At 53.9% G+C, this 19225-nt stretch overlaps 2 protein-coding genes across 3 annotated transcripts in view; both read right to left on the bottom strand.

The window, feature by feature from the left end:
* Positions 1-2901: 2901 nt before the first annotated feature.
* On the bottom strand, positions 2902-7185 carry LOC137141281 (zinc finger protein 34-like). 2 transcript variants are annotated; one of them, XM_067530116.1, is made up of 4 exons: positions 7162-7185; positions 6395-6521; positions 5695-5808; positions 2902-5179 (listed from the first exon to the last, which is right to left on the bottom strand). In XM_067530116.1, exons 1-4 carry the CDS (start codon positions 7183-7185, stop codon positions 4230-4232), a joined length of 1215 nt encoding a protein of 404 aa, XP_067386217.1. In that variant the 3' UTR covers positions 2902-4229. The 2 variants fall into 2 exon arrangements, with proteins under 2 accessions (XP_067386217.1, XP_067386218.1); XM_067530117.1 differs by having other exon boundaries at positions 2902-5176.
* Positions 7186-13089: 5904 nt separating this feature from the next.
* Positions 13090-19225, bottom strand: part of LOC137141274 (zinc finger protein 208-like) — a 134723-nt gene continuing 128587 nt past the window's right edge. The window contains exon 8 of the mRNA XM_067530105.1: positions 13090-14623. Coding sequence (XP_067386206.1) covers positions 13451-14623 — 1173 coding nt within the window. The 3' untranslated portion in view covers positions 13090-13450. The remainder of the gene's footprint in view (positions 14624-19225) is intronic.

The raw sequence follows: 19225 nt of genomic DNA, 5'->3' as shown, positions 1-19225 counted from the left end.
CTTGTCTACAGGGCAAATCCCCTCTGGTTTTAGGTTCCCATTCACCTGTCCCTCCTTAAATTTTCCCCATCAGTTTGGTTCCTGCATTCATCCTCCTGTCTGCGCCTCCCCTTGGCCAGTGTGAACTCACTGGTCCCCTCTCCCCTGGCTGGGGCTGGATTTCCTCTCCCACTGTGCCACACGCTTCTGCAGTTTCTTTCCCCCTTGCAATTCTCTGCTTCCCTCCCCTGCCTGATCTGGCTTGTGGGCCTGTGAGAACTCACTTGGGTGTTTTATTCCCCCTGTGCCCTGATTCCCTCTGACGTCCCCCGCTCTTTCACACATTCCCAGTGCAACCAGAGACGTCGATCCACTTCTGGTGCATTTCCCTCTCCTATCAGACCACAAATAAGACCTACATTTTTAAGGGAGAGATTATTTCCCCATTGGAACTATTGACCACGGGGTGTGAATTTTGAAAGCTAGCCTGTGTGTTTTTGGAAAAGGAAAATGCTGGGACTTGTTTGGGGGCAGGTCTCTGGCATGTGCTATGCAAGAGGTCAGACTCAATGGTCTCTTCCAGCCTTGGACTCTAGGAAGCACCTGAGAGCGGGGAGGAATTGTTAGGCTATTTTCCCGGATCCCGCCCCTTTCTCCACCAATGGGTGGTCCACCCGCCTGCCCATAATGGTGTACTCTGGCCTACTTCCACTCCAGCAGCTTCATTCACGGGAAAAGGGGAGGTGACGGAGGGAGGGGCTTGCTGGCTCCCCACAGCTTTCTTCCCCACGCTCACCACCCCCATCGCTGGCCATATTGGGTCAGACCAATGGGTCTTCCAACAGTGACCCATGCCAGGAGCTTCAGAGGGAATGAACGGAACAGGCTATCCAGTGAGCCAACCCCTGTCATCCACACCCAGCGGCTGGCACAGATGGGGTCACGCTACCGCCAGCACTACCGCCATCAGCCAGACCTCTGCTGCCCACAGAAATGGCCAAGGAGAGCAAAAAGGGGGATGGATCCGGTCAGGAAGTCCTCTTCTGTGCTGACTGCACAGAGCCGGGCATCTCCTTACTGGCCTTCCACCAACCCCCGGAGGTGCCAGGGGCTACTGCACTGCCTGCCATGTTAGCCCCATCTGCTCTAACCCCTCCGCTACCTCCTCTTCATCCTTCTGTGACTGTCAGGGCCCCTTCCCCATCCAGGCCAGGAAGCACTGAGAACAACACGTTGCTTTTTGCCGCCAAGTCACCATCCCGTTACCAGTAGGGCTGGGAAAGGCTAACCATTAATCAGCTGATTACCATTTAAACTGGGGAGAGGAGCGGCAGCTGGGCTGGCTCCCCACCAGCGAGAGCGGCTGGGCAGCTCTTGCTGGCAGGGAAACGCGGAGCCCAGCCTGGGGCGGGGAGCCACAGCTGGGCTCGGCTCAGCGTCCCCATGAGTGAGAGCTGCCCCCGCTGCCACGGCGGGGCTGAGCCATTCTAGTTTTCGAACGTTGAACCGGCTTTGTAATTAAACTAATTTGTACATCCTTCATTGCCAGCGGTGGTGCCTGGTGGGAAGGCGAGTTCTCAGGGGGTCCTTCGTGTTGGCCCATCTCTACCAGGCGCATTCCTCAGCAGGGAAGCCTCCAGCGCGTCCTAAGGGACTGCCCATGAGCCAGGCACGAAGGGGCAATGCACACTGGTCAGGTTGGCAGGGCCACTCCTGGGGGACCCTACCTGCTTCGGTTCCCTCCCCCCCCCGGTCTTGCTACCAGCTCATAACCCCAATGATGGCCACCCCGCTGTGTGGGCAGACCTGCCCCGCTGACCGGCACGTAGTTGGGGGGCCACCGAATAGGGGGCGGGGATGCTCCAGAACAAAGAAGAGGGCTCGCGGCAGAGGGACACCACCCTTTGTTGTCCCGACCCCGTGTCCCACCCGTGCTTCCTTTAGCCCTCATCTTGGCACACAAGAACGCTGGGCCAACTCCCTCTTTGCCCAGCCTCTGATCCCCTCACTACGGGCTGGCCATTGGGCTGACAAGCAGGGGGTGGTAAGCACGACAAACATACATTGCAGATGCAACACCCCTCAACCTCTCTGGGGTCGCGGCGAGGCTCCCCACCCGGGAAAGCCCAGCAGGTGGAGTTGGCTGAGTGGAGCAGTGACACCTATTGGACCAGTGTTTGGGGACTAGCTATGGGGCGGAGGTGGGTATGGGAGCGTGCAGGGCCATCACCCCTTGGAGGGACCAGCCCAGCCCTCGATGCCAGACCGGATTAGTGAGAGATCCCCCAGACACCAGTTTTGGAACCCAAGTTAGCTGCCCGTGGCGCTGAGAAACTAACGGGGTTCCAAACATGGCATTTGTCTACACTCCCTCGCTGACTCAGGGGCATCCTCAAAGGGCGTTTTGGGACTCAGACGTGCTAACGACACAGACACTTAAGGAGGGGAACTTGGGCAACGACCCCCCCACTTCCAGTGACGTACTTCACTGGGGACAGAAAAGAGAATGAGCCCCATATGTGCCCTGCCCTACAAAGAGCTGCCTGCGCCCAATGATTTTTCCTCACGGCCGCTCCACCAGAAAAAAAAGCCCCCACGGGCTGATTGACTCACCTGCCGTGGGAGGCAGGTGACTGGGACATGACAGCTGGAGGGGATTTCCTCTGAGACAAGAGATTCTCCCGCCACACCTAGAGTTGGGGCTGAAAACTCATCGAGGTGGCAGCTGTAGGATCTGCAGGCCGTGGATCAGGGCTGGGAAAATCACTCTCAGAGCGGCTTCCTAGAGATCCTAGAGGTGTCCCTTAAAAGCCATTTTTACTCACTCTTCATGGCAAAGGACAACTGGGAGTTTGAGAAACTAAATTCGACTTTATTATTTCAAAGCAAGAAATAAAAGCAAACCCCAGCTCAGACCCCCTCAGCACGGTGCATTTCAGTCCCCCACCCCACGCCACCCCACGCCACGCACAGTTCTGCTCCCGGTTCCCACCCACGCCAAGGACAGCAATTTGTTAAAGATGATAGGAAGGGGCAGAGAGTCCGAGAGAGATGCTGAGCGCCAGTCACATAAACAAATGCTCCAAGAGCAGGAAATCCAGTGGGCTCAGTTTACCAGGAGTCAGAGAACAGGGCGAATTTACAGACGTATTGGCACCTTCAATCCCAGCTGAAGCTTTTATCCCCCTGGGGACATCCCGGGTGAGTGGAGTCTCCCTCATCCCTGCTCAGGACAATGAGATGGTTGGGGAGGGGATAACCAGGCAGGCCTTTTGGCTTCCCCAGTTGCTTTCTTGGCTCTGCTCAGCCTTGTCCTTTCTGGAATCAGGGGGTCACCCCACTCATTTCCCTGGGAGCATCTCCCTTTAGGATCCAGGGACAACTGCACTCCGAACTTCTAAGCTGCTGCCCTGGGGCTAGAAAGAGACATGACGTGAGTTCACAGTTCTCAGCCTCAGCTGTCTGGCTCTCAAAAGCAAGCCCTGCGATTTCCCAGCTCTGGATCTCCCGCCCCCCCCCAGGCTCTCCTCCTCCTGACTGTCTCTCACATCACTGCTGAGATCAGACAGTCACTTCCTGCCCCCTTTCTGGCTCTGCCGCTCTTGCATGTGCCCCTCGGTGTTTGTGGCAGCAGTTCTTTGACAATCAGTTATTAATAACTCGTGGCTGAACTGTTCAACCAATATTAAAATCTGATGGCAAGGGGGGGGGGGTGCAAAAATAAATGAAGGGATATTGTGACAAAGGGTCATTTGTCTCAGAAGTTTACACAAGAAATCTATGCCACCCCTCCCCCCGTCAAACAAAAACAAATATGTGATAAAACAGCCGTCAAGGTGTATATAATGTGAAATTCTGGAGCGGGCCGCAGTTGACTCAAATTCAGACTAGATTTTCCCCGTGTTTGCTTCTAAACCAAGACCAGCCAGACCCAGAGGGCCACCAACCAGTTCAGGTTCAATTGCTGCTGTATCCTCACCCCAGTTATGGGCAACTGGATCCTTGGGAGCCAAAAGCCCCTGATGCATGTGGGAATTGAGAAATGGGTTTGTTTGTTTGTTTTACTCTGGCCAGTCCTAGTCAGGGCCCTGAGAGACTTTTTCTCCTGTGTGGCAGAGTGGCTAATGTCCAGGATGGTGTTAGCTCCAACTGAAGCCTTTTTCGCGCTAAGGATAATTAAGAGATCTCTTCCCTTTCTGGATTTGCTGATGGCTAATGTGATTCAACCCCAATTGAAGGATCATCCCCATTCAAGGTTTCTCTCCTCGGTGGAGTCTCTGATGTGTAATTAGGTTTGAGCTCTGATTGAAACTTTTCCCACAGCCTGAGCATTTATAGGGCTTTTCTCCCGTGTGAGTCCTCTTGTGTCTAATAAGGGTGGAGCTCTGATTGAAGCTTTTCCCGCACTCAAGGCATTTATAGGGTTTCTCTCCTGTGTGGGTCCGCTGATGTGTAATAAGGGCCGAGCTGTCACTAAAGCTTTTCCCACAATCCAAGCATTTATAGGGTCTGTCTCCCGTGTGGAGTATCTGGTGTCTAATTAGCTGCGTGCTCCAATCAAAACTTTCTGCGCACTCCAGGCATTTATAGGGTCTCTCTCGGGTGTGAGTTCTCTGATGGGAAATAAGGTTTGAGCTCTGATTGAAGGTTTTCCCACACTCATCACATTTGTATGGTTTCTCTCCCGTGTGCAGTCTCTGATGGGTGAGAAGATCTGAGCTCTGATTGAAGTTTTCCCCACAGTCGAGGCACTTATAGGGTCTCTCTCCCGTGTGAATTCTCTGATGGGAAATAAGATTGGAGCGCTGATTGAAGCTTTTCCCGCACTCAGTACATTTATATGGTCTCTCTCCTGTGTGGATTCTCCAGTGGGAAATAAGGTTTGAGCTACGACTGAAGCTTTTCCCACACTCAGTGCATATGTTTTTTCTCTCTTCTCTGTGGATTCTCGGCTGAGCTGTGGTTTCCTTAAGGTCCTTGCCACCTCCCTTACAATTAATGGTTTTACCCACTTCCTTCCCTGGCTGTTTTCCCTGCCGCTTCTCTGCCTTGCGTGGAATTCCCCAGGCTTTACCCTGCTTCTGACTCCAGGAAAGATTCCCTTTGGATCTTCCTGCTGCTGTTTTGTGCAATTCCACTTTCTCGGGACCTTCCTGCTGAGAATCCTCCGCTTTGTTCTCACTCATCCTCCAGTCACCTGCTGGGACACAGAAAGAGAACCCAGACAGGAGTGATTTGCTGTGCTTGTGGCGGAAGGAAAAGAAGGGGGAAGATCAAAGAGGAGAAACCCAGCACAGTGACGGTTGGGGAGACTGAGAAAGGGAAAATGACATTCTCCTCCGTAATATCTGCTTTTCTGAAGTAGGCATCTGGTGCTCCACAATCACTACAACTGGGCTGTTCTTTCTCACCTTCCAGACATGGAGACTACAAAGAGATGCCATGCACGCGTGGAAGATAAGGAGGAATGATCCAGTTATGGGGGACTGTGGAGCTTCGGATACCGGTTAGCAAGCTCGTGCCAGCTGTCGGTCAGGCTGGGTGGGAAACCATGAGTGAAAACCATCATGAGGACACGTCATCTGATGGACACAACCCTGAGCTGGGTGAGGTGAGGCAGACCTGGGGCAGCTCACTCACAACACATTGGTGGGAATCCCAGCTTTTTCCGTCACTCAACAGATGGCTTCTGTGTCAATGTCACTGAAAACTCACCTGTGGGGACGCCCCTCGGGATCTCCCTTGCCTCGGCGGCCTGGAGATCCGGGATCCACGGCTCTTCCCCTTGCTCCAGCCGGGCGATCAGCTCAGGTTTAGGAATGGGAAATCCTGCTCCGGGGATGAAATCAGGCAAGATCAGGGTGGGTCGTGCATTGGAAGAGTAGTTGTCACAAAGGACAGTCCCCGATTTGAACCTGGCCCCACGCTGTGCTGGGGGGATGTGGACTCTGAACAGAACGCAACGTGGTCACTGAGCCCCCTTGGGAGAGGCAGATGTCTGGGAGGATGTGTTTTTCCCCACTTGGAGCTTCCCGGATCTGTGCACACTGGGGTACTTGCTGCTGTGACTCTGGGGTGAAAACTTTGCCTTTTCCTAAACCTCCAGAGCCCTCCCCAGGGATGGAGCTGGTCCCAGGAAGGGAGGAAGAACAGGGAGTCTGCGTGCGAGTGAGAATTAATACAGGCAGGTCAACACACTGCTCCTGGCCCCTGGAAAGCTGTGGGGATGGGTGTGAATTACCATCTCCATTGTATTTTGGATCCCCTGAGCCCATGGAAGAAGGTAAAAAGAGTAAAATCCCTCTCACACTGGATCTGGGGACACCGGAGCATACTGCCTTGAAGTCGAAGAGACCCACAAGCCGCAATGGACACATCACGGCTTCTAATAACTGAGGGCACAGGAATCCCTTACCCAGGTCGGTCACCGTCTCATAATTCTCTTGCATGACGTCCCTGTAGAGGGCTCTCTGAGCGGGGTCCAGCAGAGCCCCCTGGCCCTGGGTGAAATACACAGCCACCTCCTCGAAGGTCACCGGCCCCTGAAACAACAAGAGCCCCCCGCTCAGCACCTGCTGCCCCAGCCACAATCCCCCTAGTCAGGTGAGGGGGGGCCAATAAAATGGGGGACAGAGGAGCAAAATCCCACCCCCACCCTGCTCAGAGCAGCCAGGAGGCTTCAGGAGATGGGAAGACAGAGCGAGCTCCTTGTCCCGCCCAGCCGACGGAGAGGGGCAGCAGCCTTCCCGTTTACCACACACTTACGAGCCAGAGGCTGGTACAGGAGATGGAGCCCCCAGGCAGGGTCCAGGGACAGGAATCCCAACACCCTCCCCCATTCCCAGCAGCTGGGTGTGAGGGGACGGGGCCTTTCCCCTGTTGACCTCACCGGTGGCTGCCCCCTTCGTATTTCAGAGCAGTCTCTGGTTAGGTCCAGGCTCCAGAACTGGGGGGTCTGCTAACCTCCCGGGATAGGGCTGGGAAGGCAAAGTTGTTTCTCGTTCCAGAAATGGGGGATTTCCTCCTGCCCCCACAATGGGCCTCTTCTAAAAACCAAGCCCCAGATTAACCACGGCCCAGCAGGCTTGGCCCATCTCTCCTCCCGCTTCCTCTCCCTGTGTCATTCCTGCCCCACCCTGCTCTAGGACCAACCCATCCTGAGGCGCCCCTAAAATCCCTCACCTGCATCAGCTCCGCTGCAGCCATTTCTCTGCCCTGTCCCCTGGGAGGATGGGCAGACCTGGAGAAAAACGGAGTTGTTATTCTGCAGCCCGGCAGAGCGAGAAGCGCGACCAGGAGCTTTCCAAAAGCGGCTTTTCCATCACCCGGCCCGATTCCCCGCCCTCGCCGGCCAGCCTCTTTCACTGCAGACAGACACTGGCAGGCGGGCAAAACGCTCGGTTGTTTTATGACAGCGAAGCCCCAGCCCCCCCCCAGCAGGACAAAACCCACCAAGACATTTTTAAACTGCCCCCCAGTAACAGAGACCCTGAGCCGAATGTTGGAAAAGAGCAGAATCAAAGGAGCCACTAAGGGAGATTCCCCCCGAGGGTAGCACGTCCCCCCAGCAGCACAGGGAGTTGGCGGAAGCAAAAACTGCCTTCTCCTCTCTCTGCCCCTCACCATGGTGCCAGGAAAGTCAATCTGCACTGGGGGGATGCCGGGAATGGATCTGAACAGATCTGGGAGTTGGGAACCTCTCTCCCTCCCCCATTAGGGCCTGGAGCACTCATGGGGGCAAGAACCTGGGAGGGGTCAGTGAGGGTAGCAGCTGGGGGACTCGCAAACACACACACACATGTGGCTCAAAAGCTCCTCTCTCTCTCACCAGCAGACGTTGGGCCAATATAAGAGCTCCCCCTCCCACACCTGGTCTCTCCAGGACCCTTTTCGACCATAAAGAACATCGGAACAGCCATACTGGCTCAGACCAATGGTCCACCCAGCCCAGTGCTTCAGAGGGAATGAACGGAACAGGGCAATCACCAAGTGATCCATCCCCTGTCATCCACTGCCAGCTTTTGGCGGTCAGAAGCTGAGGGACACCCCTCTTGTGGGACTGCATCCTTGGCTAATAGCCATTGATGGAGCTATCCTCCAGGAACTGATCTAATTCTTTGTTGAACCACCACATCCCCCGATGAGTTCCCCAGGTTGGCTGTGCGGCGTGTGAAGAAGTACCACCTTCTGTTTCTTTTAAACCCGCCACTTATTAATCTCCTCGGGTGGCTCCTGGTTCTTGTGGGATGCGAAAGGGTGAATAACATTTCCCTAGTCAATATCTCCATCCCAGTCCTGACTGTATAGGGCTGGATCGTATCCCCCTTCCGTCGTCTCTTTTCTAAGATAAACGGTCCCCGTCTTTTTAATCTCTCCTTGTATGGATGCTGCGTGTGAAATCGAAAGCGTCTCTTTCACCCATTGAAGTAAGTCAAATAAAAGATATTCCCTCACCCACCTTGTCTGTCTAACTCCGTGGATCTCAACCAGGGGCACGGGTACCCCTGGGGTACGCAGAGCTTTTCCAGGAGGTACATCAACTCATCTAGAGAGTTGCCTAGTTTTACAACAGGCTACAAACATAAAAAGCACTAGCGACGTCAGTACAAACTAAATGCCCTGCAGACAATGACTTCTTTACACCGCTCGATAGATACACACGGAAATGTAAGTACAGTATTTATACTCCAAATCGATTCATTTTATAATGATATGGCAAAACCGAGACAGGGGGACATGTCTCAGTAACAGCGCACGGCGACACTTTTGTATTTTTTATGTCTGATTTTGTGAGCATGTTGTTTTTAAATGAGACGAAACCTGGGGGGACGCCAGACCCCTCAAAGGGGTATAGTCATCTGGAAAGGTCTAGCCGACCACACGCTCCCTTCCCCTTTGGGTAACCCTCTCTCCTTTCCCCTCCATCTCGGTTTTATTTCTCCCCCTTTCCCTTCCTGGCAATCAAACCCCTTAGAAACAAAGGACCAACCACCTTCATGGGCCCGCCACTCTGTTTTCCCCTCCTGACTCCTCCAATTTGAGGCATGCAGCAAAAGTTGCTGGGAACCCAGCTCTGGTCCCTCTGGCAGGTGCCTCCCGGACAAGGGAGCAGATTCCCTGTGGGATCTGAGGCTCCATCGGGGCGGCTTGTGCAGAGTCACTTTCCTGCCTGTCCCCAGCCCTTTCCCCCATATCTCCCCCATCACCTGCTGGCTCCAGAGAAAATCCCCACTTGGGCAGGGCCTGGCTGAGGGTCTCTCCCCAGTACAGATCCAGCTGGGGGAGCAGCAGCGTCAGCCTCTCATATCATCATCATGATGCCTCCCTGGCTGCTGCAGCTCTCCGTCTCTGACCCAGGAAGCTGAAATGCAGAGGAGGGAAGAGAGAGGGAGCCGCCTCCCTGTCCCTTCCCTGAGCAATCACCAGAGCCCTCTGGCGGGAGCTGCATCAGGCCGTCCACACAGCCCAGGCAGAGAGGGGAGTGACTACCACGTGTGGAACACCCCAGCCAGCTTGCAGACAGCTAGCTCCACACGCCCAACAGTGGGGCAGCCTGGTAACCAGGGCCAGCCCGGGGCGCCTGATTGTATGGGGCACCAAAATGACTGATTACTAGATCTCTAAACAATAGGTTTTTACCTTCCTCTGCGGTGAGTCGCAGCTGGAGAAGGAGAAAGATCCAGACGGGTGCCATGATGCCCCGGAGGCCGGGTCCATCTGTGGGGCCCCACCCCAGGGGGGCTCTATCTCCACGGCCGGAGGCGGAAGAGACCGAAATACACCCGGCCGTAGCTGTCTTCGGAGTGACTCGGGGCTCGGTGGCCGGCTTCTCAGGGATGCGCAGCAGCAGTGGAGCCAGGGGAAGGGAGTGAGAGAGACAGAGAAACAGGAGGGGGCGATGATCCACCCCAGAGGTGGCTGCATCTCAGCGCCGGGCGAGGGATCCCCATATAACCAGCCGCCCCGCCCCAGAGGCGGCCTCACGGCAGGGCGGCAAAATGGCTCCCACGATCCCTCTCTGAAACGGGCGCAACTTCGATCTGGCGGCAACAAAATGACCGCCATGTCCTGAACCTGACGCAATTATGTCTGCCTGGGGCGCAAGAATGGCTTGGGCCGGCCCTGCTGGTAGCAGCAGGAAAAGCCACCCTGTGGCACCTCTTAAGCACACGCAGCCAGGGACCCAGGCGGGCGGGTGAAGTCGGCTGCTCCGAAATAGGCAGTATAGGGGAAAGATCACCTCCCAGAGGCCTCTGCGTCCATTAAAGCACTGGTTCTCCTCCCCCCAGGGCATGCAGAGCTCTTCCAGGCGGGACCTCAGCTCATCTAGATAGCTGCCTACAGGCTCCATAAAACGGGATGTCAGTGCAAACTACGATTTCATCTGCACGATGAGTTCTTTACACTGTCCTAGCCACGGAAATATACGCTCCAGCTTTATATTCCCACTGATGTATTTCATATGGTGACAGTAAGCAATTTTGCAGTGAGCAGGCCCTGTGACGCTTTTGTGCTTTGAGGTCTGGTTTGGTACGCAAATCGTTTTTAAGTGAAGTGAAACTTGGGGGATGCAAGAGACAAAACCAGCCTCCGGAAAGGAGGACAGTCATCCAGAAAGCTTGAGAGCTACTGCCTTAAAGCGGCAGCTCTCATATTGATTTGAGCCCATTCCCTTCTTTGTGTCTGTATTAGTGCATGCCCCGTCCACACAAGGACACATGCCAACATACGCAGCAGCGACGCTTCATTTGACTCCATTTCGGCTTCTTTGGTTTTCTTTTGCTTTGATTCGTTGTTTTTGCTTTTTATCTGCTGCACGGAGGCGCCAACGAGCCACTGTAATAAGAGCAGAAGCAAACCTGCGGTTGAGGTCTACGCAAACCAACACAGGTGCTGGAACTGGGGTGCATAGTTTCCATTAGGGTTTGGTTCAGTGGCTCTCAGCACCCCCGCGCTGCAAAGTGTTCCAGCCCCCCGGCTTACAATGAAATGCCCCCGCCACATCATAGCAAACGGGTGAATGCACAGATGGCACCAACTTGGCATAATGCTATGCAAGCATACCGGGAATTGGGGAAAATGCCCAGTGTCATCTGAGGACCTGAGAGGTCTGGAGGAATCAGCTGTGCTAGTTATTCATTGCTGTGGCTAAAATGTGTGTAGTAAGTTCCCTCCCCCCGCAAAGTTTCTCACACACACACATCTGCCCCCCACCACCTCTGATTTGCTCTGCAGATTTCCATAGTTAAAAGGCAGAGAGAAGGATTCTGGCCAGGCCCCTTCTGCCCAGGAGGGCGTGGGAAGCTTTTCATTAGCTGTTGGATCCAGAGGGCGCTGGATCATGCTCCCAGGGGGAGCGGCGCACGCTCCATCTCTATTTATCTTCCTGGGAAATCTATCTTCGCAGTTGCCTCCTCCGTTGTGTTCCAAGAGCCTAGGCTAAGCAGCTGCTGCTCCCCCAGCGGGGTCTGAGCTGGGGAGAAACCTTCATCAAATCCCACCCCAGCAGGGCAGGCCCCCGTTTGAGGACCTCTGCATTAAAGGGCCATTTTTATTCATTATTCACAGCAGAGAGTTTTATCCGAGAGTTTTCCTCTGCCACTCTCCAGCAGCGCATCTCCCCCTATCTTAACCCCAGCTCCTGCAGCCTGGCCCCACTTTTGCCCATGTAACCCTCTTTCCCCTACATCTATCTGGTTTTTACCCCCCTTCTGGATTAATTCTGCCTATGCCACCCCTCCATCCCTCCCCGTTTGTCACAGGAAGCCTTCTCCTCTGAGAAGGGGAACCTGCTTCATTCCCTGCCCCCTGCTTAGCGGTGTTATTTACAACATTTCTAGCATCACCACAGTGAAAAAGGGGAAAAAAACCACCAAATGCCCCACCTGCAAACAATCTGACCTTGGCATGATACACTCCAGAAGCCACTTTACCAGAAGATGGAAACAGGATTTAAACTCAGACTGATCACGCCGTGTTTGGGATTCATTCCAGTTCCCCCAGTAGGTCTGTGACATTGTCATCTTCAGCCTCCATGAGTCTGATCTAGCATCAGAGAAATCAAAGAGCAATTCCAATCATGCAGCATGTGACCCTTTGGGAGGCAGAGGGATAGAAGTCGGGGAGGATCCACACTCCAGGGTTTGACCAGTGGTGAGAGGAATCGTGATTCTGATACGGGCAGGTTGATTTCTAACGCCTTTGAGGATCCAGACAGGAATCTTTTCAACTCAGCTGAAACAACCCATTTTTCTATCCCCACTCCAACTTTTTTATAATCCGTGTCATTAAGTTTAATACGTTTAAAAAGAAAAACCACAAACAAACAACCCCGCTGCTCTTCAACACATGCACAAGACACCCGAGACTAACTAGGAATGAGACAATCAGTCCCCAGCGGGGAAAAACTCAGCGACTGACACACACTGCTGGGAACATCATAAACGAGTGGCTCTGAATGAGTCTGGACTAGGAAAAGAAGCGGCAGCTTGGTCAGGATCACTAGGAAATGAGCTAGCTAATCCTGACTGCTTTTCCTAGTTTAGACAGACCCTTGGAGGTTGATGTTTCTAGCACTGAGGTCGGGTTTCTGGACGCCAGGCTTTTTAAAGTCTCCCACCAGGGGGCCTGTGAAAATCAGTCCCTCTGAATTCGCAAATGTGGAAGGGGCAGGGGGTGAATGATAGGAGGCAGGACCTCCCTAACCCCGTCCCTCTCCTGTCCTCTCCGCCCATAATCCCCAAACGTTCAATAACCCCAGCACCAGCTGCCTTTCACCAGGCCCAACCATTCAATCCCCAGTTCCTTGCCCACACCCATCACTCTTGGTCCCATCACATTTGATCCCCCAGAACTCAGCGCCCTAGGGGATTTGGGGAGGAGTTTTCAGCCCCCAGGGACACTCCAGCTCCTGGTAAGTGGGGAAGCCCAGCCCAGCGGCTGGTGGAAGACGGGGGGTGGGGACAGGGGTCTAGAGTGAAGGTGGGGCCTGGCCCAAGTGTTCTTTTCCTCATCTCCATGGCAGGGGGAGCCCATCTGCAAAGGGAGAGAGGAGAACTTCAGCCAGGCAGAGGGAGCGTCTGGAGGAGTTTCTCTCTCCCTTCCCCACCTGTGGCCCATCAGCTCAGCAGGGAGGAGGGGCTGATCGGGGCTTCTCTTCCTCTACCTGGGGTTTGCTTAGCCCAGGCAGAGCCAGAGGGTCACTGATCAGCTGCTGCTGTATCCTCAACCCAGTGAGGGGCAGCTGGATCCTGGGGAGCCAAATACCCCCGACGTGTGTGGGAATTAAGAAATGGATTTTTATTTCTTTTTTAACCATAGCCAGCCCTAACCTGGGCACTGATAAAATTTCCCTCCTGTGTGGAGGAGTCGCTGATGTCCAATATGGCCTTAGCGCCTCTTGAAGGATTTTCCACACCAAGGACATTTAAGAGGTCTCTTCCCTGCGTGGATCTGCTGAGACCCCATATGATCAGAGCCCAGCTGATGCTACTTCCACACTCAGAGGTTTCTCTCCTGTGTGCAGTCTCTGATGTCTAGCAAGGGTGGTGCTCCGGGTGAAGCTTTTCCCACAGACGGTGCATTCATAAGGTCTTTCTCCGGTGTGAATTCTCTGATGCACAATAAAAGCTGAGCTCCAGTTGAAGCTTTTCCCACAGACAAGGCAGTTATACGGTCTCTCTCCCGTGTGGATGCGCCGATGAGAAATAAGTTCCGAACTCTGATTGAACGTTTTCTCACAGACGAGGCAGGTGTAGGGCCTTTCTCCGGTGTGGATGCGCCGATGCGTAATCAGAACGGAGCTCTGAATGAAACTTTTCCCACAGTCCAAGCATTTATAGGGTTTGTCTCCCGTGTGGATTCTCTGGTGCTGAAAAAGGTTTGAGCTCTGATTGAAACTTTTCCCACAGTCCAAACATTTGTAAGGTCTCTCGCCCGTGTGGATTCTCTGGTGCGCAATCAGGTTTGAGCTCCAGTTGAAGCTTTTCCCACATTCAAAGCATGTATAGGGCTTTTCCCCAGTGTGGGTTCTCTGATGTTTAATAAGGCCTGAGTTCTCAATAAACTGTTCCCCACACTCAGGGCACTTATAGGATTTCTCTCCCGTGTGTTGCTTCTGATGTCTGCTCAGGTTTGATCTGGATTGGAATGTTTTCCCACAGTCGACGCACCGGTAAGGTCTCTCTCCCTTGTGGATTCTCTGATGAGCGTTCAGGTTTGATTTGTGAACGAAGCTCATGCCACAAACAGAGCATTGATAGGGTTTCTCCCCCGTATGGATCCTCTGATGCACTATAAGGTGCGATCTGTAATCGAAGCTTTTCCCACAGTCGAGGCACTTATGGGGTTCATCTCCCGTGTGGGTTCTCTGATGCACATTCAGGCTCGCGCTCTGCGTGAAGCTTTTCCCGCACTGGAGGCATTTATAGGGTCTCTCTCCTTTGTGGTTTCTCTGATGCACAATTAGGTGTGAGCTGTGAACGAAGCTTGTCCCACACTCGCTGCACGTATAGGGTCTCTCTTTGGTGTGAGTTCTCTGATGCACCACAAGGTGAGAACTCTGATTGAAGCTTTTCCCACATTCAAGGCACCGATAGGGTTTTTCTCCCGTGTGGATCCTCTGGTGCGCAACAAGATGGGCGTTCTTCAGGAAGCTTTTCCCACATTTGGCGCAGGTGTTTTTTCTCTCTCTCATGGGGGTTCTCTGCTGGGCTGTGGGTACCTTGGGATCTTTGCCTTCTCTCACGCAGTGATTTGGTTTACCCGCTATTTTCACGGCTTGGTTTCCCTGCTGTTGCTTTGACCCGCACTGACTCTCACAGATTCCCCCCTGCAGAGCACTCCAGGAAACATTCTCCTTGGATCTTTCCACTAACGTCCCCTGTGCTTCCATTTTCTCTAAACCTTCCTGCTGAGGGCTCTTCTCTCTGTTCTCACCCACCACCCCATCACCTGGAGGGATGGAGAGAGAGAATCCAGCCATGAGTTATTCCCTGTGCTGGAGAGAAAGAGGAACAGAAAGAAAGCAATCCCAACACGTTATCTTTTGGGGAGATTGAGACACCTGGAATAGCCATTTCCCCTGGCCCAGGAGGATCAGGATGCTGAGCTAATACAGACAGGAATTTGGGCAAATTCTGGGTGCTGGACCACTCATTTCTGTTAACGGTTGCAGCCTGGGCTGGGCCCCCAAGGGCCTCCGGGCCCCAATAAAGTGTACCCTTTTCTCCCCCCCCCCCCCCATGTGGGGGCCCTGCAGGTTGCTCCTCTGCTCAAATGCAGGTTGTTTTAATCATTCGATGCCTTATGTCGTGAACGACTCGGAGCAGAGAGCGGTTGGTAAGCACCCAGAGGGCACTGGTATAAACCCACAGTATAAGCAATCAACAAAGCTTCCTGCTCCAGGTGCAAGAGAATTTCCCTACCTGTAGTCAGGATTTTTAATCTGGAATTTCTTATCCCAGCCTGGAAGTGTCAGCGTGTCGCTTTTTACGTGACTGGCAACCAGCACCAGGGAGAAGCAAAAGAGAAGCGAGAGAACCACCATCTTCCCTGCTTGTCACGTGAGGACGTTGTTCTGAAAAGCTTCCTATGACAGCCATTTGCCCTGAATTGAACGGGGGCCTCCCTGGGCTCCCTCCGTGACGCATAAGAGAATCTGAGTCCTGATTCTGGAAAAATCTATTGATGAACAGGACCGTGGGTAGGGTCCAGAGGTGTGTTGATACTGGGACACAGTACGCCCGATTTGCAGATCAATAAGGTTTAATGTGCAAGGTTTTTTTTAAATATACTAGTTAAATACAAAACCTAAAATTAACTACAGTTTATTATACTCACGAAGCCTGGAGAGCTAAGCAGTTACTCAGAAGGCTGTCTACAGGAATGGCTTTTTTTAGGGGCCCTGCCAGGGAGGCAGTGGCCTCTGGTCCAACCCGCAGCACCTCCCGCGGAGTCAGGCGTCGCTGGAGCGCCCCCCTTTGTCTAAGTGGTGACTTTTTACTATGTCATTTTCATTTTATTATTTCTTGATTAGTTATGATAGATTTTATTCTTTATATTGGGCTTTTGTTTTTAATTAGATTGTATTTTTATCATCATAATTGGGGTGATTAAAACATTTGGTAATGGGGGGGGAGGGAAACAAAACTTGCCCCTGGGCAGTGGGAAAATGTTCATCCAGACATTTAAGGAGAACGTGTTATTTCCATCACTGTTATCTATGTGCAGCTGCACGCATCCCCAACCCCATCCTGCCCAGAGCAGCCAGAAGCTGCTGTGGATGGGGCGAAGGAGAGAGCTCTTTGTTCCTCCCAGCTGATGGAGGAGAGCAGGGGCCTTCCAGGTCATCATCGCACACCTAGGCACCAGATACACAGAGCAGGGTCCCATTCCCAGCAGCTGGGTGTGAGGGGACGGGCCTCTCCCCTGGGCCTCACCCCTGACTGCCCCCTTCGAATTTCGGAGCAACTTCTGGCTAGCAAATTCAGGCTTGGGGTGGGCCGGTCAATTCTCCTAGCCGGTCTGCAGGGGTTGGTCCCTGTTGCGGGGGGAGAGGGGGAGGATTTCTGCCCCATCCCAATGGATCTGCTCTAAAAACCAGGCCTCAGTCTGAACACATCCCAGCGGGTCGGTCACATCCTGCCTTCCTTCCACTGTCTTTCCTGCCCTGCCCCTTCTAGTGCAAATCCAGCAGCAGCTCCTGGAAATCCCCCAGCACAGCCATTTCCCTTCTCTTGCCCACCTCCCAGGAGGGCTGGGATGACCTGAAGCCAAACAGTGGTAGGGAACCTGCAGCCCTGCCCAGGCGAGAAGGGTGAGGGGGAGGTTGCAGAAAGAAGGGGCTTGAGTCCATTTCACACCCCAATTCCCGGCCCCCGGTCCCCCCAGGCTGTCTCCCTGCAGGCAGAGGGAGTGGGAAAATGCTGGGTCAGTTTATTCCAGCGCAGACCCGGCCCCTCCCTGTGGGACTGAACCCACCAAGACATTTTTAACCCACCCAGGACCAGAGTCTGTGGACCAAATGTTAGAAAAAAGCAGAATCAAAGGAGCCATTATAGGGGAAGTCTCCTGACATTGTCCCCCAGGCAGGAACTCTCTCCGTTCCTCACCTTGTTCCCAGGAAAGTCAGATCTGCCCCGGGGGCTGCCACAAGTGGGTCTGGGCAGGCATGGGAACTTTGAACCTCTTTCAGTTTGCCTCCCCCCCAACCCCCTCTTCTTTTCTATGCCTTTCTCCCTCGTCCTCTGCCTGGGAGATCTGGTGACTGCCCCGTTCCAGGGCTCGGTCATGCCTCGGTAACTGGATCCGGATTGACTCCGGAGTCACAGCCTGTGCCTCTCAGTAGGAGTGGGAGCTCCGGGATTCCCACACACAGGGGGAGCAGAGATGGGCTGGGGAGGGGCCGTTTGGGCAGAGACTAGAGAGTCCCTTTCCTGCCCAGCCCCAGCCCCTTTCCCCCAGCTCTCTCTCCATCACCTGGAGCTCATCCGGCTCAGGAACTGATGTACAGGTCTGGAACCAGTTCCAGCCACCGCAGAAAGTCCCCACCTGGGCTGGGCGCAGAAGGGGGCTTCGATGAAGGTCTCTCCCTGGCACGGACCCCGCCGGGGGAACAGCAGCTGCTCAGCCCCGGCTCCACAATCAAAATGGAAGCAGCACCTGCTGACCCAGGAAATTCAATCCTAGGTGTAACATCCTGAGCAGAGAGAGACACACACACACACCAGCCTCCAGGCCTCTCCCTTAGCAATAACCAGAGCCATCTGGTGGCAAAACTCAAGAACCAGCCTTACTGGGCTGACTATTTCCCCCTCCCTGGTGAAAGAAAAGCAGACCCTCCTTGCAGTCACTCCCCACCGCTCCTTGCAGGGACTCTGGCCTCCTGCATCCTAAGCGCTGCTTAATCTGTGCCCGGGCTGAGCCCGGCACCTCTGGTGCTTGGCGGTTCATAGCCCCGGCACCTCCGGGCAGTTACGAAAGGGAAAAAGTTGCTTGAGGCCCTGCATCTCTTTCGTTGCAAATTAAGCACTGATTCTAAGGCAGCGGGGTGAGCTCGCCAGACCGAAGGGGTCCAGCCCATAGGTGAGGGAGGGACCCGCCGCCGGATTTAGGAGGCCACAGATTGTGTGGGAATAAAAAACGAAGGAAAAAATAGAGACGGAGGAAGATGTTCACAGACATGCCCAGGCATCCCAAGCAGGCGTTCCCCCTGTGCCCAGCCATCCTCTCAATAGCTCACCAAAGGGGGTGGCTGCGGGGATCTCTGCCAAAGGCTAAGAACTCGCTGATGGTCACAGTCAGTGCGGGATGTTCGTTGGAGAAGCGGCACCAGAGCTCTGCACCATGCAGGACGGTCGGGTTTCCAAACCACTGAGGCGAAACTTGTCCCATGAAGGCAGGTGGGTCTCAGGCCTAGCTGGGTCAACATGGAGAACGAGGTGCAGAGTTCGCTTTCCTGCCCGTCCCCAGCACTTTCTCCCAGCACGGCCATCCATGGAGCCAGCCCTTTGTTCACCGGCTGGACCAGGCACCGGTGAGAGGATTTACAGAGACAAAAGAACCCTACGAAGAGTCTCTGATGAGGGCACCTGCCAGGTAAGGGACCATCCTCTGTTGTCGTACAAGCAATGAGGCGAGGGTACAATATTTTCTCTGCCAGCAGGGATGGCTTATGAAAAGTGGAACCCAGCTTTCTGAACCGGACAAGGGCTGCAAAGAATGACGCGTGGGTGAGAAACCCCTTATTAGGCAGGAAAATAACGTGTTGATAAGGACAGGCGATAGATCCCAGTTTACGTTTTTTTCGTTGACCCGTGTTTCCCGATCCGTTACGCCTGCTGCCCTTTGATTCTCCGCCTCTAGCGCAGTTAAATAAACTTCGGTTTGGTTTTACTACAGACACGTCGCAGCACCGGGTGCTAAGGAGAACGTTGAACGGTGTTGCGCTGCTTCCCCCGAGGCAGCAGATCGATGTGCATTGCGTGTGTCCGGACGATGAGAGACTAGACACTCGAGTGTTACTAAGTGGGGTGTGTAAATTGCTGGTCTGGTCTCGGTTTCTTTCTGTGTGTTTTCTAGCCCCCTTCCCCCCACACACACCTCTACACCCGGTCACGATACCCAGTTGCTACCTCCGCTCCCCTGCGGTTAGTTTCTAGGCAGACTCTATTAGGCTTTGTTTTAGGTGTGGCCCCTGGACCGTCTCCTATAACTGATTTAAACAGGGAGTCCTTTCGCGCAGCAC

Source organism: Emydura macquarii, unplaced genomic scaffold (assembly GCF_026122565.2).
Source record: "Emydura macquarii macquarii isolate MOO-44397 ecotype Brisbane River unplaced genomic scaffold, CSIRO-AGI_Emac_v2 contig_3035, whole genome shotgun sequence".
NCBI classification, from domain to species: Eukaryota; Metazoa; Chordata; order Testudines; family Chelidae; genus Emydura; species Emydura macquarii.
Note: the sequence above shows the minus strand (reverse complement) of the source record. Positions and strands in the feature narration are given on the sequence as shown.